General features: G+C 37.8%; 1 protein-coding gene across 1 annotated transcript in view; it reads right to left on the reverse strand.

Annotated features, from left to right (window-relative positions):
• Positions 1–22,987, reverse strand: part of LOC150086853 (dnaJ homolog subfamily C member 2) — a 451,294-nt gene that overhangs the window by 153,784 nt on the left and 274,523 nt on the right. The window contains exons 8-9 of the mRNA XM_090371629.1: positions 18,156–18,247; positions 3,514–3,635 (exon numbers count right to left, since the gene is read on the reverse strand). Of these exons, the coding sequence (XP_090227755.1) occupies positions 3,514–3,635; positions 18,156–18,247 (214 nt within the window). The remainder of the gene's footprint in view (positions 1–3,513; positions 3,636–18,155; positions 18,248–22,987) is intronic.

The raw sequence follows: 22,987 nt of genomic DNA on the forward strand, positions 1-22,987 counted from the left end.
TCATACAGAAGACGCATCATCAGGGACCACCTTTCGTCGTCAACCGAGTGACTGCCATCGTCTTTTCATTGCTTTTCATTTTTCGTGTTAATATTAATTTTATAGATAAAATATGTAATTATACGTGTTATGTTCTAATATATGTTTTATGTAATTTTTCCTGTATTAGTTATTTCATGTTAAACCCCTAGCATTGTCGCTGTTGTATTATTGCATCAGGCAATCATGTAGCCAATCATTCCTGCAATAAAGATATTAATAATTAATTAATAATAAGAGTAGCGCGCATGCTCTAATCATGTGGTCATGGTATATTTTTTGTTTTAGCTAATAAACTTTTTTTTTTACTTTGAAATTGTTTGTTACTTATCATTTACACCTATGAGCCAAAACAATACCTGCCTAATATGATGTTGGTCCTCCACATGCAGCCAAAATAGCTGGTACTCAGCAAGGCATAGAGGCTACAAGATTTCGAAATGTGTCGTGTAGTATCTGGTATGAATATGTAACAGCAGATCCTTTAACTCCTGTAAGGTACCCACTTTTGGTAGGTACTAACCACACATGACCATGAGCACCCAACCAGCTGTGCCATTTCGGATATGCTCTGACCCAGTCATCTGGCCATTACAATTTGGCCTTTGTAAAACTCGCTTAAGTCCACTGCCTTTCACATCTGAAGAACAAGAGTAACATTGATTACGGAGCTCAGTATCAAGTGTTTTTATACTGTGTCCCGACCCACGCACGTGCCGTAGTTCACCTGCAGTTCCTTCCACTTGCATAATGGCTCACTGGTCCGGTCCTAATGCTTTGGCTCATTGGTGTATTATGCTATCAAGTTTGTGTGTGTGTGTGTGTGTGTGTGTGTGTGTGTGTGTGTGTGTGTGTGTGTGTGTGTGTGTGTGTGTGTGTGTGTGTGTGTGTGTGTTGTAATACTGAGCTTACATTGTATGTATTATGTTATCAAACACAATATATGTATTTCGTAGCCAGCCTATGTGATTCAGACTTTCAGCTACCTCTTTTGTATAATTAAAATACCAGAATTCCTTTACCATGCAGTCAATACTATATTATACTATATTTTGTCAATATAATTTCACTAACACGATCACACTAAACATTGACATCAGAAGTTTTTAAACAGTAATCCGACCAGGGGAAAAGAAGAAAAGAAACCTCACAGGTAATCCTATTTTGCATTCTTGTAATGTCGAACAACACGAGGTTGGGAATAGCCATGAGATACTGGCTCCATTGGAGAAGAGACAATCACGAAGTTGCGATCTGAGGTGCCTAAAGGACCACTCACTTCGACCGTATACTTAGAAGGGTTGTTAGTGGGAAAAAGATCAAATGCGTTGGCTGTATGGTTAGGATTATCTGGTATCCTTGTAGGTAAATGAACAATCTGTACGAGATCATTAGTAATTGCAAAAGCCTCAGCATCTCAACCAGCTGGCTCTGTGTGACTAGAAAATGGAAGCCAGATGGAGTTGTGGACATTAAAATCACCAAGGAAAATTACCTCACTGTTAGGAAAACTGGATTGGAGAAAGTCAAGTTGCAAAGAGAGGAAGTGAAAGAGCTCCAAGTGATTAGCGGAGTTGGGACAACGTTAGAGACAACAGATGAATTTGGTAGAGGCATTTTAAGCCAGAGAAGGTTGAAAAGAGGAGATTCCAAATTACCAAGTCTCTGACAGGGAATACTGGAACGGACATATGCATAAATACCACTTTGAGATGAAAGGAATCAACAACGAATAATTTGGGCAACTGAGATGAGCAGTGGTGGAATGAACCGATAACTGAGATTCTGTCAGAAAAAGTACATGGGGTTTGGCAGACTGTAAGTGGAAATGAATATTGTTGAGATTAGAACTGAGACCTGTATATTTGTGAAATGAACTAGGAAGTGTTTGGGAGGTTTAGATATTTTTTCAGACAAGCTTGCTCTATTAGTTTGACAATTCATGGTGTATTCAATAGTAAGAAAAGGGGGGGGCATGCTGTATGAAGTAATGAAATTTTTGGATATGGCATACACATGGTAAGAATATACCCAGATTCTTGACATAACGTGGCCTCGACAATGTTCCCTGCATACACACTACTCAGACTCCCTCCAGTCACTATCTGGCAGAGTAGAGTAGCAAGATTATACACTAGCTGATCCGGAAGCCTCCTAGAGAGTTACCAATAGGTTCAGTCTGGTGTACTAACTAGCGGCCAGCCTGCAAACACCATTTTTGAGCTGTACCCTCGAAATGTAAAGAAGTTGGGATCTCCCCATGGTGTTCATCATAACCTCAAAAGACATCAGTCATACTGCATAATGGAAGAGATGGGGAAGGGTTGACCGGAACTTAGCTCTAGAGACTAAACATGGGTTCCAACCACTTCAAGCCTACAATAAGCAAAGTGGTGGCATTGTATCAATCGATGAGAATCATCTACCACCTAGTATTGCCTGGTAACACAGAGAGGCAGCAATCCTCTGTGTGGTGTAGGCACTGCACCTCGACATCTGCTTATGTTGGTTCACACCTGGGTGGTCACCCACAGTGTCCTTGTGCATGGGAGTTAAACCTAGGATTACATATAAAGGTTAAATAAACAAAGACAGATAACAAGAAATCTTTGGCAAAGAATAGAAAGAAGAAATAAAATATTCATTCAGTTATGAGGAATTTTTTAGGGAAGAGGATGACATAAGTTTATCAAGCTCTAACGAGTTAAATGATTTTGTAATAACTGAGAGGAAAGTGGAAAAGAAATTGTTAAAGTTAAACATAAGAAAGACACTTTGGGCAGTTGAGACCTATCCAGTTATATTAAGGGAGGCAATGAAGGAAGTAAGCAAACCCTTATCTAGAATTATGAGAGCATTCTTGGATCGGTCGAGGTCACTGTGGACTGGAGATGTAAGAATGTATTCCAATTCACAAAGGAGGATCAAAAGATGACACAGGTAATTACAGACCTGTTAGTTTAACTTCTGTTCCAAGGAAAATAATGGAGTCACTGGTTAAAGAAGTAATGCAGAACCATCTAGACAAGACTGCAGTTATACTTCAGACACAATGGATTTTTTAAGGGGACTGACCAATTTGACTGGATAGTACGATGTGGTCTCAAAGGAACTGAATGCAAAAAAATAATTTTTATATATACATGGATTTCATTAAAGCTTTTGATACTGTTGCACATAAAAGACTGCTATACAAATTGGAGCAGTGTGATTTTAAGGGAAGGTTGTTGCTGTTTGAGAGGGAGAAGACAGAAACTGGTAATCAAAGGATTATTTATTTTAATAAATTTATTTTAGCCAGTTAGTCGGTAGTCGTTAGAAACTTGTATGATATGCAAGCCAAAGGTTGAGGCCTGTTGTCCAAATAAAAATTGCTTTTAGTGTGCATAGCTGGTCCAATTTCAAAAAAATGTGAAAGTTTCAAGGCTATATTTCAAGAAATACATACTAGTAATAATAGTAACTTTCACATACTCTTTCTTCCTCTTCTGCCTTCAGTCGGGCTGCCTCTTGTTTTGCCTTTTTATGAGCTAACTTGCGCTGCCTTTCCTCTTCTTTAAACTTCAGAATGCGGGGATCGCAGGCATAAGAATTATCTGCATATGTAAGGTTACATCAACATTCATTAAAAATTATAGTTCATAGACTATGTACTCTGTGTATTCTATGTTCATAGAATATGATTTAAGACAACTGTACATAAAGTAAAAATTAAATTTATATATACTGTAGCAAAATTTCATAAATCTCGTTATTATGTCTATGACATTTTTTGAAAAATATTTTCTTTAAAAAAAATAAATAAATAAAATACAGAAATTACTCTGTTTCATCTATTGTGCATCTATACAAAACTAGGCCATAGCTTTCTGATGTGAATCAAATGCCATGATCCATGTCTCTCTTCGGTTACTGATAATCAGCTGACAGCTACTATCTTTCACACAATACATATACACTGGTGTTCAAAGAAAGTGCATCACCCCTTAAAATTGTAATTGTCGTCCAAATAACATAAGTACCGTATTTCCCCATGTATAAGACGCTCCCATTCATATAAGATGCACCTTAATTTTGGGGACCAAAATTTAAAAAAAAATGTATTACATAAAGTTACTGAACTCAAGTTTTATTCATCATAAAATTCATATAACTCCTCATCACTGTCAAAATGCCCATCCATTAGCTTGTCCTCATCTGTGTCTGATGACGAATCACTGTCTTCATATACTGCCTCGTCCTCAGTTCCATCTATGGCATTTGAAATGTCACACTTCTTAAATGACTTGACAACGATTTCAATCTTGATATTATCCCAGGATCTTTTCACCCAGGTACAAACTTCTCCTATAGTTGGTTTCTTCACTCTTCCTGCTGGTATCAAATTGTCCCCAGAAGACTTCATCCATTGGTTCCATTCGTCTCTCATGGCAGCTTTGAAGGGTTTGTTAATGCTGACATCAAGTGGTTGGAGCTGGGATGTCAAGCCTCCAGGTATGATGGCAAGTTTTGTTTTTTTTTCTGCAGCAATCTTTGTGCTTTTTGTTATGTGTGCCCTGAACTGATCAAGCATCAATAGGGCAGGTTTGCGTAAGAGCCCACCTGGCCTCCTGCTCCAAACTTTCTCAAATCAGATCTTCATCCCATCCTGATCCATCCAACCCTTGTCATGAACGTGGACAATGGAGGAATGTCTTCTTTTGGCATTGTTTTGCGTTTGAAAATCAGCATAGGAGGCAGCTTGGTTCCATCAGCACAACTGTATAATGGCTCTTTTCATGTTCACTTGTCTTCACAGTTACAATTTCACCCCCTTCTTATCAACAGTTGTTACTTGGGACATCAGATTGAAGGGGGACTTCGTCGATATTTGCAATCTGTCCCAACTCAAACTGATGTGTCTTCCGACATTGAATGACAAAACAATGAAATTCAAGGCCCTTCTGCTCATATCTTTCAGGCATCTTTTGGGCAAGTCTGGTGCGTGTACGCATGCTTAGTCCATTCCATTTCATGAACCTGAAGCACCAATTGTGTCCTCCTTTGAAATCAGTAACTTCTTTTTCATCAGCAATTCTTCTTGTCTTGTGCTGAACCATCTTTGTGGACACAGGAATTCCAATTGCTCCTTGCTCCTCAATCCATATCTTCAATTACCTCTCTAAATCAGGCCATTTTGCTGACTTGCCTGTAATGGCTTTCTTCTGCCGTGGCGTTTTCAGTAGGGTTTCTTCTTCCCATAGCCAGTCTCAGATTGTTTTCTCAGTTGTGGGAGGACCAAACTTATGTTCAGCAGCAGCACGATTTCCATTAACTTTTGCAAACTGCATCACTTTTAACTTGAATTCAGCACTGTAAAATCTTTTCTTAGCCATTTCTGGGCAGAATGTGGCAAAACGTAACCTAATATACCGGTAACAAGTGCGAAATAATGAGCACAAAGACAACAAGCGCAAAAAAATGCAAGTAAAAAAATCTACAACCACTGTATAAGACAGACCCAGTTTTTAGATGACAAATTTTTCGAAAAAGGGTGCGTTTCTTACAAGGGGAAATACGGTATATGGTAATATTTCTTTCAGATTGCATCAGATAAGATTGACTCGTGTAGGTGATGATGTAATATTGCATCATCTGTTAATTTCAGCTATATAAGCACGCTCTGCAAGAGTTGCAGTCATTCCTCGCTTGTGTCAGGATGGAGAGTTACGTGCACTTGCCGCCACGAAGAAAGAGTGCTATTGTTGCTTTACGTGGGGAAGGATGTTCTTCCCATCATATTGTTTAGTGTCTTGTAATCAGTCGAGAGTGAATAGATTTCTTTCCAAACTCAAGAATACTGGTTCTGCTGACAGGGAAAAAAGGAACCGGATGCAAATGAGTCTCTACGACAAAACAGCACCACATTTTGAAGCACTTATTCCTTAAAAACTGTAAAGCTTCTTCATCTGAGCTGAAAAGAGAATGGGAAGAACATATAGGAGTGGTAGCAAGTGCAATAAGTCAGAGACACTTCTTCAAAAATGAACTTGTAGCCCATCTTCCTAAGAAGAAGTCCCTCTTCACACAAAAAATGAAAAAGACCCGATTAGTTTGGTGTAAGGAGCATGTCAAATGGACCCCACCAGCAGTGGAAGTCAGTTATTTTCTCAGATGAGAAGAAATTCAACCTGCATGGCTCTGAAGGGAGACAAACGATTCACTGTAGATGTGGTAAAGAATACCATCCAGACTGTAGTGTTTACAGTGATTCCCTACCAGCCAAATGATATGGGGGGTGCATTTCGTATCGCAGAGTAGGCCACCTGCTGTTTATAAAAGGTTCCATAAATGTCAATGGATACCTCGCTATATTGGAAGGCAAATTGCTGCCAACCATTAAAGACCATTTGAACCTGCCACGTAACTGCATCTTTCAGGATGACTCTGCTTCTTGTCATCGGACAAAAAGTGTAAGTAGACATTTCTGCAGTTACTTTAGCTTCATTTCTGCATTAGAAGTTCGACAGTAATGCGTTTACATTTGTTATAGTAGAAAAAATGGTTGGAAGAACAGTCCATTATGACTGGTAGCTGGCCAAGGTACAGCCTGGACCTGTCCTACAGAGAGCCATTGGCATCGTGTGGAATCTGCAGTTGCCAGAAAGAAACCAAAGACCCTCTGTGAACTTCTGGAAGCCATAATACGTGTTTGGGACCAGGAACTATCAGTTGATTATCTTCTGAAATTCTTGTCAATGCCTCGACGGTGTGCTGCTATCATCATGGCCAGAGGCTGTTCAACTAAATAATAGTTTGTCCCTGGTGAACTTTTCATTTTGTTTTCCATTTAAAATGATAAACTGAAGCAAACTGAGGACTTCTGATAACATTTCCGCCACAATTGTTGTGTTTACCAAAACTGTTGTATAAAGGTTGCAAAACTCATTTTGGAATACTATGAGAGCACCTGTCAAACATTACTTAGCTTTGCCTTAACTCTTTTTTAATAAATATCTTTTGTTTATATTTCTATTTGTGATGCTAGTCATTAATGTAACATACCATCACGAAGAAGGGTTAGAAATGTGAAATTCCTAGGTGATGCACTTTCTTTGAACACCAGTGTATAAACATGGAAAGTGGTACTTGATTATATTTTATTTTTATATAAAATCTAATGAGGAAGCCACTTCATTATCATTCACTTCTTGATTTAAGCTCAGAAATTTCTGCACAACCTTGGGAAACTTTCCCAGGGAAAGATTCCCCATTCATCACATTTTCAATGTTAAATTTTAAAAAAATAAAACACTGCTCACTTTAAATGTTTATATCAGTGGTGTTGACAGGACCTATCAATGGCATTTTTAGGTCTTTGATTGGTATTCAAGAACTCATCAAATGCTATTCTAATTTTAACACTGAAAAATAAAATTCTATAAGAAAGCTTAATTTCACACACATTCTCAAATGAGAAATCATGTCCAACCTACTTCTCAGTGGAGGATGGTAGCATCATTCTACTATGCCTGCTAACTAGTGGCCAGTTGCAAACACAGAATTTAATAGGAATGGTACTATTAAGTCATTGTCTTCTTTTCCCCTCTACAGGGTGTCTCAAAAATATTGGTACAAACATTTAGGGGAGGTAGGTAACATCTAAAGGAATGTGAATCGCATAGAAACCCATAACTGGAAACGTTACCATAAGTCGGTACACGGCACTGTTCATCAGTTCGCGAGAGGGAAAATTTCTGGTTTACTCATTCAAGCAGTAGTCACCGCACGAAGAGCAGGCATTGATATACAAACTGTGCGCTGGCAGACATGCACCTAGTGTATAGATTAGCAGAGGGTAATAGACAAGCCGCTCAACGAATTTATGGAGAACGCTTCCTAGACAGACATGTACCGAACTACCGCTTGTTTGTTTGCATCAAAATTTGTGCGATTATGGGTCATTTAGAAGTAACAGGAGTAGTGTGGGCAGACCACGTTCGACGTGAACTCCCGCCATGGTAAAAAAGTGTGTTGAATGCCGTCCAGAATAATCCTACTATCAGCACACGTGCTGTTGCCTCTGCCTTAGGAGGGTCTCGTTGCAGTGTACAGCATGTCTGGTACAAAGATTCCTTACACCCCTTTCATCTCCAAAGGGTTCAGTTACTGCTACCCCAAGATCATCCTGCACGTGTGGCTTTTGCGCAGTGATTTCTCCAAGAAAGTGTTCAAGACTTGAATTTTCCAGCCTATGTTTTGTTCACAGATGAGGCTTACTCCACTCGGGAAGGCTTATTCAATCAGCACTATGCTCATGGGTGGGCTCACGACAACCCACACAGTGTGCGCCCCCATGCAGCACAACATCACTTCGCAATAAATGTGTGGGCAGGTATGGTCAGTGACTGCTTAGTCGGCCCATACCTGTTACCATCCCGCATGAACACGCCCATACCTGTTACCATCACGAACACACCTTCCATAATGGGCGCCTGCCCATTATGGAAGGTGTGTTCATGAACAGGCATTTTGGGCGTCGATGGATTGGCCGTGGTGGACCTGTTGCCTGGCCCCCCCCACGCTCACCTGATTTATTGAGCCTTGATTTCTTTCTGTGGAGGGCCCTCAAATCTTTTGTGTATGATTCACCTGTGGAGACGGAAATGGATCTCACGGCGAGACTCGTCTGCGCTGCTATTTTTTGGTTTTTAGGAGCATTAGCAACTAAGGCCATATTGCTCTGGGATATGCGGTGGTCATTTCCTGACCTTTCCGCATCCTCCGTATTTGGTGGTGACGGGTTCGAACCCCGGTCTAATCAAGAAGCGTGTGCTACGCACTGCTGCTCATTCCCATCTGGCTACAGAGGCGACTCTCTGTGCTGCTGCTACTGTCAAAGAAACTCCAAGTGTGTTCGACCGTGTCTGCCAATCCATGCTGCGTTGGTGTCACGCATGCATCGCGTCTCATGGTGGAACCTTCGAGCATCTGTTGTAACATCATGAAATGCATCTATCTTGTACTCCACTGTTAATATTATGTCATTTCTGCTTCTTGTGCCTCTGCTACTACTACTTTCCCATGGGGATGTGCAGTCATAATTCCACATGCATTACTGTTACTGAGCAAACATTTAATTGAAATAATTTGGATACTTTCTCTATCCATATTATATTTTCACTGAAGCGATATTACCACATAGGTGTGTATTTTGTGGATGTTTTATACAGGCTATCTTGCATTATTTGTGTATGCATGCATGCATGTGTGTTTGCACTCAGACAATGTTTGTTCATCTCATACTCACTTGAGAAACATGACCATGTATTCAAAAAAATCCACAAAAATTCCTCCATTTCTGATGGGGCCAAGGACTTTTCCAGATAGTGTGAAAGGAACACAACTACAACCACTATGGTACTTGTGAGGGTCTTGGCTGAAGAGAACTTTAGGAATTCCTCTAAATACAAACAGGAATCAAATTTGTAACTTTCTAAATAACTAATATAAGTAGTTCCATTTTGGTTATGGAAAAAATATTTAGCAGGGGTGCTATTCAGTTCGTGCAAATGGAAATATAATTATTAGAATCACCTTTCACTATGAATTATTTCAAACAAAAATCATACTTTCCTTGATTTAGCTTCAATATTTGAAGCTCAATTTTGTGTTTGTTTTTTGTCTTCATGTGAATTGAACATGATTTACCAAAGCATAGAACATCAACCATTGTGTTATGTAAGAGTAAAGAGCACACAGTGACTTGTACTTACCTTCACATTCTGTAACTAAATGTTTCATCTAGTCAGGTTGTTCCGAATTATAGCAGTCTAATTTCTCAGGTGAGATTAGTTGCACCTGTATGTTTAGCTGTGGAAAATGAACAGCTTTATGTGGCTATGATCAAGTCGAATGATTTTTTACCTTTGAATATGTGTGGGAAATTTTTGATTGTAATAAGAGAGTTGATGACTAGTTTAAACTTGCAGCACTATGAATAATTAAAGATGAGTAACAGATTACAGTGTGATTGTCAAGTTTGAATAAGAGAGAAGTGGTAGAAATTAGGTTTGTAAGTTAATACTAAGTTTAGGGACTTGCTTATTACAGATGATAGAAAGTTTTCTATTAGAGAAATCACATACACCACATGGAATTATGAGCATACAGCACAGAAATGTGGTATGTGTGAACCAACATGTGGATACTGCCTATTTGTGCTCTTGGTAACTCTAATTCAAATCCCATATATCTGATTCATCCCCATATAATTACTTGTCCCATTAAGCTTGTTGAAGGCCTCGATCCCCTCCCACCCCACTTGCTTTACAGGCTACTGCATGTCTGACTAAAAGCACTACAAGAATCAATTTACTCTCTGCATTTTAAGAACTGTGATAAGAAAATAAGTCCCATTTATGTGAACTGTAATTTAAGGGTGAGGTTTTTAATTACTTTGCTAATGACAAAACCTTGCACCTAGAGCATTTAAGGATTATTTTATATATAAGCCATACTTGCAATTTGCATCTGGAAGTGCAGGTGCAATAAAGGTGATAATGGCCCACCTCCACATGGCAAGGAAAACAGATGATAGCAGTTTCTGCTGTGATCTGAACTAAGAGGCCAATCATTCAACATAAGCTATACAAACTGACACTACAGTATACGACATCCTATCTGATTGGCTTAACTAAAATTGGCATCTACACATTACACAACAGATTTGCCTTACTCCAACCAGAACTGTCTACATTAAATAAATAAAAAAAATAAATAATTAAAAAAAAAAAAATGTCCTTTCTGTACACATTATATTCACCATATTCAAATTCTGCATCCATTATGGCGGAGCAGTGCCAAGTTTTCATATCCCTATAATGTCTACATTTGATGACTAAACCAATACTTCAAAAATTCATCAAATTTAGTTACTATGCTTCACATTAAATTCACATACTAATACTAATGAATACTAATTCACATTAGTATATAAGCATGTGCTACACATTCCATATAATGACTTAGCCCACAAAGACCACCATATGTGTGAATAAGAGCACTGCAAGAATCAATTTAGCCTCTAGTCAAAGCTACCATTAAACTATTAATCTGTGTACACCCAGCACTGCTAATGCTGGGTATACACAGAATAACAGTTTAATGGTAGTTTTGAGTAGAGGCTTTGAGTTTAATGGTAGCTTTCAGAAAGTTTCCAACCCACCCACCACCACCTGCTTTGTTTCTTATACTTTCCCATACATTCCATCTGTTCATCCAACAGATGACTGTGATCAGTAACATTCAACTACTTCCATATATTCCCTTACTTCACACAATGCTACTGGAATAACCAAATGAACTGTATCACATAGCACAGAAAAAAAAAAAAAAAAAAAAAAACACCACTTATTCTCTTTCTCCCACAAGAATATAAAATCTTTAATTGACTTTTGAAGCCTCCCTCTCCCCCCTTTGACATTACTATCCACATTTATCACTATCCATTTCCTTCTTAAGTTTTCCAATTTCTCTTTGCCCCTCCCCCAATAGTTAAGCCTATCACCATTCTATATTATAATAATTCTGTACAAAAGAAAAGCTTTTTTTATTATTAAGAATTTAAAGATAAAGGAACCACTGGAGGCAGTGATCACAGTGTAATGATGTGGGATTTACTTAAAGATGTAACTAGCATCAGGGGTAAAGAGAAGGGTTTTTGCTTCCGTAAAGGGCGACTATAGTGATCTCAGAGATTTTTTAGGTTTTATACAGTGGGACCAACTGTTGATGCTACCAACAGCAAATTCTAAATGGGAACCATTCAAGAAAGTAATTTTGGAAGCTAATAGGCTTTTTGTTCAAACTAAGAAATACTGCTTTAGGTTTAGGCCCAAATGGATGTCAGATGAACTAATGAAACTCGAGGCAGAGAAGAAAAATGCATGGGATGCATATAAATTATCAGGAGTTATGGTACACAGAAGCACACAGTAGATAAAAGCTAGTCTGTAATCAAGTCACAAAAGAGGTTAGGCGAAGGCAGATTATGAAAAATCTTTGGTAAAGGATGCAAAGACTTCTTTACTTATATAAACTCTTTGTCCACTTGATATCAATGGTTTGACTGTAGATGATCATTCTCAGATAGCTGCGAACTAAATGAGTATTTTGCAGCTACATTCACACAAGGAGTTATTTAAGGAGGAGAGGGCCAGATGTTTATCAAACTGTAACAGGGAGTTAAATGATTTTGTAACTGAGATCAAAGTGCAGGAGAAATTGTTGAAGTTAACCATAAGAAAGGAACCTGGAATAGATGGGATCTATCCAGTTATATTAAAGGAGGTGGCAAAGGAATTAAGCAAACCCTTACCCAAAATTATGAGCGCACCCTTGGACTCAGGGGAATGTCCCCACAGACGGGAGATGTGTAAATATAACTCCAATTCACAAAGAGGGGGGGTCAAAGGGTGACAAGAGTAATTACAAATCTGTTAGTCTCACTTCTGTTCCAGGGAAAATAATGGAGTCACTGGTTAAAGAAGCATTGCAAGATCATCTAGACAAGACAGCAGTAATAATTCAGACACAACATGGGTTTGTCAAGGGGAAACCTTGTCTGGCCAATTTGATTGGATACTATGATGTGGTCACAAAGGAACTGGATGCAAAAAATAATTTTGATATCAATACTTGGAATTCAAGAAAGCTTTTGATACTTTGCACATGGAAGACTACTGTACAAACTGGAGCAGTATGGCATCAAGGGCAAGTTGCTACAATGGATAAAACGATGGTTGAGTGGGAGAAGACAGAGAGTGGTAATCAATGAATACTGTTCTATGTGGACTAATGTTATTAGTGGTGTCCCTCAGGGTTCGGTGTTGGGCCCATTGTTGTTTTGTATATTTATCAATGATTTTGATGAAGGTATATCAGGCTTAATGTCCAAGTTTGCAGATGGTACAAAGGTTGGCAATGTTGTTAACAACAGTAATGACAGTATGCTGCTGCAACAGGATCTGGAAAAGTTGGGTAGATGGGCTGAGAAGTGTCAACTGAAGTTTAACTTTGACAAATACAAAGTACAGTAAGACCCCCTTATACGCGGGGGATACGTTCCAAGACATATTGTGGATTGCTGAAACCGCAGATATAAGCGAACACCTGCTGACCCTCATATATAACGTTATTTTCTTGTACATACATATGTATAATAAAGTACAGCAAACTCTTGGGATTTACCGGGATTGGATTAACCAGGACACTTCAAGACTCCAAATGCTGGAGAATACAATATTTCTGAGGGGTTGGTACTGAACATCATATAGGAACACTTGGCAATGTTAAAGGCCAGTTTTTAGCTGATGCCAAGAAGGTTGACACCTCTTCATAAACAGGGCAGGGCTTGAAATTGTGAGGAAAATTTACACATGCATGATGCAAATCCACAACGGTTTCTTTCAAGAAGTGTAACTGGTGATAAAATGTGAATTCATCAGTATGATCCAGAAACAAAAGAGGAATCCACAGAATGGAAGGAACTCATCATCATCATCCATTTTCAATCCACTGCAGGATGAAGGCCTCTCCAGAAACTTTCCAGTTCCTTTTGTTTTGAGCACTGGCCATCCATTTACTACCCACAAACTCATGAATTTCATCTATCCATCTCCGCCTTTGTCTTCCAGGTCCTCTTGGATACCATTCTGTTATTTTCTTAGTCCATCTGTCATCATGTCTTCGAGCTATGTGTCCTGCCCAAGACCATTTTAGTTCTTTAGTTTTGATAAGAATGTCCTTTACTTGAGTTTGTTGCCTAATCCAGGTGTTTCTCTTCTTATCTAACAGTCTGATTCCCAATATGATTTGTTCCATTCTTCGCTGTGTAGTTCTCAGCTTCTCTTCCATTCTTTTGGTGAGTGCCCAAGTTTCACTTCCATAAGTCATGGTGGGAAGTATACATTGGTTCATTATTTTACGTTTCAGACAAACTGGGATATTGCTCTTCAGTATGTGACTATATTTCCTGAATGCTATCCATCCAAAATTTATTCTTCTCTTGACTTCCAGCCATTTATCATTATTACAGCTAATAACTTGTCCCAGATAAGTATATGACTCCACCTTTTCAATTACTGCTCCTTCAATCATTATTTCCCTTTCCGTGGCATACTTGTTCATCATTAGTTTTGTTTTAGCCATATTCATCTTTAGTCCAAAATCCTTACTAACTGTGCATAACTGATTAAGATTTTCCTCTAATTCTTTGGGATCATGGCTTATGACCACAATGTCATCTGCAAATCGTAAATGGTGTAGGTACTCTCCGTTCACGTTGACTCCTTTCTGCGACCAGTCTAATCTTCTGAAAGCTTCCTCAAGAGCAGCAGTAAACAGCTTCGAAGATATTGTGTCTCCTTGTTGAACTCCTTTCTCGATTTTAAATTTCCTACTGTCTTTGTCTAGTCTAATAAAGGAGGTAGCACTCTCATATATTTTCTTCAAAATCATAATATATGGGGTATGAATGCCTTGTCTTTCCAGTGCCCGAAACATTGCCTTATGCTGTATGGAGTCAAATGCCTTTTCATAATCCACAAATGCCAGGAATAATGGTGTTTTATATTCATTTGCTTTCTCCATTAGCTGTGATATTAGTGTAGTTGAACCATAGTTGAGAAGCCTGTCCTAAAGCCAGCTTGCTCTTTCGGTTGATTCTCATCGAGTATTCTTTCTAATCTGTTAGTAATGAACTTGTGAACAACTTATAGATGTGGGATAACAAGCTAATTGGTCTATAATTTCCAATTTCTGATTTATCTCCTTTCTTATGCAGCAAAACTATGATTGCATTATTCCACTGTTTAGGCGTCACACCTTTTCTAATGCACTTTGTGAAGAGCCTTGCCAGTTTTTGTGTTATGTCTCTTCCTCCCAATTTTAACAACTCTGCAGTAACTTCATCTTCCCCCGGGGCTTTCTGATTCTTCATTTTCTTCAATGCATGTTCTACCTCATCAGGAAGAATATTGGGTATGTCGTATGTGTTGCTACTTTGCAATCCATCTTCCCCACTGCTGGCATCATTCCCCTGCTCCTTGTATAATTCTCTATAGTAGTCTTCTGCTATTTGAATTATGCCTTCTCTGCTGTTTATAAGTACACCATCGCTATTCTTCAGTTTCAGTATCATTTGTCTTTCTGTATTACTGCTCATGGCTGCTGATTTAAATCCTTTGTTTTCCCTTAATGCTTGTTCAACTTTTCTTGTGTTAAATCTTCTTATGTCCTCTCTGAGTCTCTTTCTAATGGCTTTGCATAACTCAGTATACTCAATTTTCTCCCTGTCAGTGTTTTTCTTTCTTTTCATTTGTCGTCTTCGGTTCATCATGACAAGTGTTTCTTGACTAATTTTTTCTTCTTTGGATTTCTGTTTCTCTATAGGTTACTTGGGCTTTATCACTTTCAGAAAGTTGTAATATTCCTCGTCGATATTTGGTCCTCAGCAGTCTGCAGAAGCTCAAACTTGTTCTTAAGTTCCAGTACATACTGCTTTTTCTCCTCTTCTGTTATCTCAAAGACCTTTGTATTATTTACTCGAGTCAGTTTTTTCCTTTCCTTTCCTACATCTATATCAAGTGTACATCTTACCATTCTGTGATCACTTCCAACATTTACCTTATTCAGGATGGTAACATCATTCACAATATATCTTCTGTTAGTGAGGATGAAGTCGATTTCATTAGTAGTTAATCCATTTGGACTCTTCCATGTCCACTTTCTGTTCACCCTTTTCTTGAAAAGTGTTCATTACTGACAGTCCTTGAGATTCTGCAAATTCCACAAGTCTTTCACCTCTTTTATTTCTTTCACCAATTCCAAAATTTCCTATAGTTCCTCTTTCTGCACTGTTTTGCCTTTTTCCAACCTTAGCATTGAAGTCCCCCATACTAGTAGTGTAGTGGGTTTTCTGCTCATCTAGAAGACTCTCAATTTCGATGTACATTTCTTCAACCTCTTCATCATCATGGCTTGATGTTGGTGGATAAATCATTATAATCCTTAGCTTGTACCTCTTAGAAATCTTGAGTATTAGTCTTGACACCCTTGGTGATGTACATTTGAATTCCATAATGTTGTTTTTAAAATCTTTATGGACCAGAAACCCAAGTCCACCTTCACTCCTTTCACTGTTTCCATTGGTGTACAGCATATTTCCACTTGATAAACTTATAAGTGATTCATTTCTTCTTCTTGTTTCAGCCAAACCGATGATATTAAGGTGAAGGAACTCTTATGATAGACTAAACGCTGTATAAGAAAACAGTCACTAGAGATAACTATGTTCTCAAAATAACAGGGACTACAAGGGAACAGTAGCGAAGACGGAAACTGAAATGAGGTGTCTTGTTTTTCTTCATGACAGTGCTCCTGTACATGTCCCATAAAGGAACTGCTGCCATGAGAGAATGCAGATTACAGGAGTTAAATCACCAACCATAAAGTCCAGATCTTGTCTCCATAATTATTTTCTCTTCAAAAATTTGACGAAACGCCTGTACATCATTCGATCATTTGAAAATCGATACCTGTGCATTGATATTCAAAAAATGACAATTTCATGAAAGCTGAACAGCTTTTTTCAGAGGCCAGAATGAGCAAGGGTTTTATACATATAATTTCTTCTTTGGAAAGGAATATATACTGAGTGACAAAGGAGAAACGGGGGCTGTGTTGTTATTTCTTTCTTTCCTCTCCCCCCCCCCAATGTATTTACAGCAAAGAGGAAATTCTTAAAAAAAAAAAGTTATTGTTCATGTGAAGGGGTCACTCTTTTTAAGTAACTCTCAAGTTGCCTCATTGTTTTTTCACATCTACCATATTAAAATAGATAAGCCAATTCTTTGATAGTGTCAATATTCTTTTTCACTTCCATTTTCTCTCTTATGTCTTCATTCCATTTTCTGTCTCTTCTAGAAGTTCTTGCATAGATGTACATAAGCTAGAATATCACCAGTGGAACGACACCGTGGAATCCATGCTGGCGATCGTTAACCAGATGAAAGATTTCCAGACAGTTTAAGAGTTGGCAGTTAATTTATTTCTCCATTACTTTAGAAAGAGTAGAAGTAATCGCAATGGGACGAAAACTGGATGGAAGGGATTTGTCACCCCTTTTAGGAACTGCCTTGATATGAGCAAATTTCCAAGAAGAAGCAAAAGTGCCTTGGAAATAATAAAGTGAAGCAAGACGACACAAAACAGGAGTAAGTTCACGGGCACAGGTTTTGAGAACAAGTGGAGAATTACCATCAGAACCTGGAGTTTTCATAGCATCAGATTCATCAAAATCCTTCTGATGGAAAACTACAGGATTCGTTGAATGGAGTGTACTAGGAACGGTTTGAGGTGATTTACCAATATCACCAATACACGAGTTGGAATCAAAATAGGTTGCTAGCAGATCAGCTTTATCTTTGGCTGATGTGTCAATAGAACCATCTGGTTTTGACAGAGGCGGGAATAGAGATGAGCAAAAATTGCGGCTAATAGCTTTGGAAAGACCAGAATGCTCAGCAATACCTAATAATTTTTATTACGCAATGTCGCTTATAAAAACGTAATGCTGGAAATATTTTATAATGAAAATTCAGTACTTTTATATGATTTCAGAGAATATAGGCTGAGGGGTTTGCAATTAAAATATTATGTTGAAAGGTTTGCGAGTCAAAAAAGGTTGGAACCACTGTGCTAGAGCAATGGTTTGGGCCAACAATGGTCAAACATGATGTTAGTTCATCATTTTAATAAAGTTGTCAGGCAGTACATAATAATGTATAAAAGATTGCAATGCTGAGATATTACACTGAACTGGCCTAGACAGAAAAAAAGCTGATACCGGAATTTATATATATGTGGGGATAGGGAATATTCCTACTATATATGCGTAATGTAGTAATTTTAGTGTAATGTGATATTACACAAAAATTATCCCAATGCATATATTTCACATGGACAATTCTAAGAGGGTCATTTCAACTTGGGAAATATGTTTCGATCATTGCACTAAAACAAGCTGAAGATGGATAGTTTTCCTAGAGTGTTAATAGAATTACACAAATGCATACCCACAAGCTGTCGAATGCGTGCCATCTCTTCCTTCTTCCGCTTTTGCCTAGCTGCTTTATTCTGTTTTTCAATCCACTTTCGTTCTTCACGGCTAAATAAAATTCAGAATTAAAATAGAAAAAAAATAAGAAAATACAGATAATTTAAGAAAATAACTATTAAGTTTTAGTTATTGTGTCCAAGGACCATGTAAATACTTGTAGAAGAGTTATTTCAGAAAATTTTGTAAGATGCCACCATTAAGTATACAACTCTTGTATTTGGGAGACGGGGAAATATTATTTGTTGAGATCACACAATATTTTTTTATGTTAAGAAAACACCACGATACCACAGATAAAATACAGCACAAGATAATTTTTCATGTAGAATTTAACTGTAATCTCAAACAATCGTATTAGGAAAGGTTGGAACGAAAGTTGTTAACACTGAACTTTATTATCTGTAGGTTTAAATTTTTGTGAAGTATATACGAAGGAAAGCTAATTTCAATACAGAATGTCCGAGTTAAAAAAAAAAAAAAAAAAAGTTAGTGCACTAAATGGATATGAAATGTGTATGGGAAAATCCTCTTTTAATCACATATGAAAGTTATACCCTGTGATATATAAAAGTTAATTAGTTATACGAGGGATTTCCGAAAAGTAAGGTAATACACTTTTTTCTTAATAATGGTTAAAGGGAATGAGATGACTCGCAGTGGACAGATAGACCCGTTCATAATGTTCATAATGTTCAAAAAGACTGCCAGTGCAGTGTTGTGGTACTGTCGCCTTACAGCAGATTCCCCGTTGTGTGTTGTCCAAAACAGGCATTTGTGAAGTTATTTGCTTTTTGCAGGCAAAAGGCGACCAGTTTACTGTGAATGTCACCAAGTGACATTCACAGTGAACTGGTTGTTGTGTATGGCGAAAAGGTGATGACAATGAAGCAGGTGTTTTTAGTGCAATGAATTAACAGCGGCCATGTTAACATTGAAGATTGACATTTGGCACGCAGGCCTTCATCGAGCAAGACAGAAGACAACATTTCACACATTAAGGGCATCGTTCTTGAAAACAGGTGAGTGAAACTGAATGAAATTGCACAAATAGTGAAGATGAGTAAGTCGACTGTTCACGAAATTGTTTGCGATGTCCATGGCTTTTGAAAGGTGTGCTGCCACTGGATGCCCCAACAATTGTCAGAGGAGGACAAATCAAAGCGAATGAGGGATGTGTTGGAGAATCTGTTGCGATACAGCGACAAATGAGAGGATTTTCCCGCTCGCATAGTCAAAGCAGACAAAATGTGGGTTCATCGCTTTACCCTGAAGAGCAAACAAGATGCCATGACCTGGAAACATCCACAATCTCCTGTGCGCAAAAAATTCAAGTGTTCACAGTGTCTGAAAAGCCATGGCCACAGTGTTCTGGGATCACCAAGGCGTTCTGTTGGTGGATTTCTTTTTCCAAAGGGAGGAACAATCAATGCACAGCTTTACTGTGCAATGTTGGAAAAACTGAAAGCCAACATTTGACGCAAACGACCAGGACTCCTGACAAGTGGTGTGATTTTGTTGCATGAGAACACAACTCCACACCACTCATGAGTGTTCTGCCGTAATAGTTGGGAAACTGTCATATCCCCCCCTACAGCCCAGACTTAGTGCCTTCAGATTTGTTAGGCCCTTTGAAAAAACACCTTTCAGGAAAGCATTTCACCACGGATGAGGAAGTTCATCAGGTGGTGTGATATTGGTTACTGCATGTGGGCACGAACTTCTTCAGTACTGGTATTGATAAACTGATCCATCGTTGGGACAAGTGCATCAATAAACTGATGCAGAAGCAAAACACCTTGGAAATAAAGTGAAGCAAGACGACACAAAACAGGAGTAAGTTCACGGGCACAGGTTTTGAGAACAAGTGGAGAATTACCATCAGAACCTGGAGTTTTCGTAGCATCAGATTCATCAAAATCCTTCTGATGGAAAACTACAGGATTCGTTGAATGGAGTGTACTTTGTGGAGAAGTGGTGCATGTTCACTTATTTCTTGGTGTAATTTCAACTTTGTATTATTAAACATCATCGAGAGAAAAAATGTGTTACCTTACTTTTCAGAAACCCCTCGTATATAAAATTTTATGTCACTGAAAGTGCATGCACTTCCATATTCTGTAAAAATTATTATACATTTTTTTTCTTCTTTTTCTCCATATCAAAGATTAAATAAGATTTGTACATACATGTATAACTCAAAGAAGTGTAGGAAAGAATTCAGCTTATTAGTTTTATAATGATTTAAAAAAAAAGTCAGTTATACTAAATTAATTTAGTTAGTTTGCCATGGAGCACGAAGACCATGTCAGATGAGACAATGTCTGGTGATGTGCATTCCACAATATCTCTTAAGGCCAGAGATTTGACCTGAAATCTCCCAAGACTCCAGCAGTAGATACACAATAGAAGAGGAGAGACTTCACCGAGGCAGTCAAGGTTATTTCCAATTCTCTCTAATGTCAACAGAAAGAGAGGAGAGCAACAGTATTGGATACACCTCTTCCTCCTCGCTCCTCATCCCTTTGATTAAGTATATCTTAATCAAATACTTACTCTTTCCATTTTCTGTTCAAATCTCTCTCTTCAGGTTCTCTGACATTACCATCCGTACTTCCTCCCTAACTCTCTTTCTCTCCCTAACACCAACCCTATTGCTAGCTCCTCCAGGTGCAACAGGAATACTCCAGAATTCAGAGAGACCCATGAGAATAGCTGAAAAACTAAGCCACCCACTAACATCCTTCCAATGCAACCCTAAACTACTGAACACCATTCAGTTATTTGGTTTTTTTTTTTTTTTTAGGAGCATTAGCAACTAAGGCCATATTGCTCCGGAATATGCGGTGGTCATTCCCTGACCTTTCCGCATCCTCCGTATTTGGTGGTGACGGGCTCGAACCCCGGTCTAATCAAGAAGCGCGTGCTACGCACTGCTGCTCCTTCCCACCTGGCTACGGAGGCGCCACACCATTCAGATAGTTACCATTATCATCAGTGTAATGCAACAGTTCTGCAAGTGTAGATATCTCAATTCTGATAGAAAATTTATATTTATATGTTATCTAACTTCAGAATTAAAAAATGTAATTGTAAATATTTTAACTTTCTTGATACTGATTGCACAGGAAGCCATTAATTAAACGTTTTACTACTATAATTGAAGTGTTTTAATCTGAGTAGTTAAGTTCTAAAACTCTGCTGTCACCTTCTATTTTACAAAACTGCTCCCATTCTCATCTTCAATGACACAAGAGTACATATCTCTACAGAAATTATCCTGACGCTCTTTGCATAACTACATCACAAATATTGCTTCCTCTACGTCAAAAAACTGGGTTATCTTTTTTTTTTTTTTTTTTTTTTTTTTTGCACTCTTGGTATTACTTTTCTTCTAAAGAGCTACTGATCCAAACTTTACAAAATAATTTTCTCTAAATCCTACAAATCCTCTCTATCTTGGAATACTGTTACTCCACTACAGTGAGGCAGTAGCCCCAAAACCTCTCTAATGCTCATAAGACTATTCAGAAGTTGGTAGTCAAGTTAATCACTAAACCATTGCTTACAAACTCTCTCCATTCTCTATCATAGACCTTCCCAACTGGAGTGCCGCAGAAAGATTACTGGTGTACTGCGAGAGATTAATTTTATAAAATTTTCACAGTTATAAAAAATCAGATCCAATTTGTACAAGTGTTCGAAATTTTATTGGTTTGTGATTTTATTATATGAAAAGATACAAGAGCCTAATTTAGAATAAATTGTGGCGTCGCTAACTGGATATAGCTGAATGTGATTTACACCAGCCACTGATTTTAGTTTATAAGCACTTCAGTTTGACTTTTGTTGGAAGTATAAAAATAACGTTTTCTTTCTTTTTTTTAAACTTAAATTTGAAAAATATCTTTTTAATGCAGGGAAAAAAAAAGATTTAAATCATTTTTTGCCATGCATTATGCAAATAACATTTCTATAATTTAAAAATAATTGGAAAATCAGCAGAACACTTTAAATATATATGATAATGTCTTTTCTCTTATCTTTGATAAAAAATCCATTTTTTATATGAAAATTACCCATAGGTCTTATTTGCCTAGAACGATTATCAAATGAATGGTACCAAGAAAACTATGCTGACACCTTACCACGAAACATCCAGCATGTGCAGAAAAACATTTGAATTTTTTTAAGCATCTTCAAACACAAAATAGAAAGCAAAGTTCTTTTATGAGTTCGCTTACAAGAGTATCAAATCGAGCTCAAAAGGCTAGGTTGCCCAATTGGTAACCAAACCCAAAATGCTTCATACAATTGCAAAATTGCTTATTTTACCAGCCTGCATTGAAATTGTTAACACTATGTTTAGGGCAAACAAAGCAAAGGAAATTGAAAAAGTGCCACTTTCAAATAACAATATCAGTAGACACATTGAAGACATATCGGATGATATAGAAGCAAAACTAATTCAGAGAATTATTGTATCTAAAAAATTTTCATTGCAAATTGATGAATCTACAGATGTTAGTAACTGTGCTCAATTAATATCATTAGTTAAAATCATTGAAGAGAAATGCTTGAAAGAACATTATTTATTCTGCAAAGAACTGCCAAATCACGCTACAGGGAATGAAACATTCCAAGTGGTAAATGAATACTTTGAGACTAATAAGATATCATGGCTTCAGCTAGTCTACTGATGGTGCAGCTGCAATGACTGGAAGAAGAGTTAAAAGGTTTTACATCAAGAGTTTGTTCTGAAAACCCGGAATTTCGTAATACATTGTTCTA

Source organism: Mastigoproctus giganteus, chromosome 4, assembly GCF_048544385.1.
Source record: "Mastigoproctus giganteus isolate SK-2022 chromosome 4, ASM4854438v1, whole genome shotgun sequence".
NCBI classification, from domain to species: domain Eukaryota; kingdom Metazoa; phylum Arthropoda; class Arachnida; order Uropygi; family Thelyphonidae; genus Mastigoproctus; species Mastigoproctus giganteus.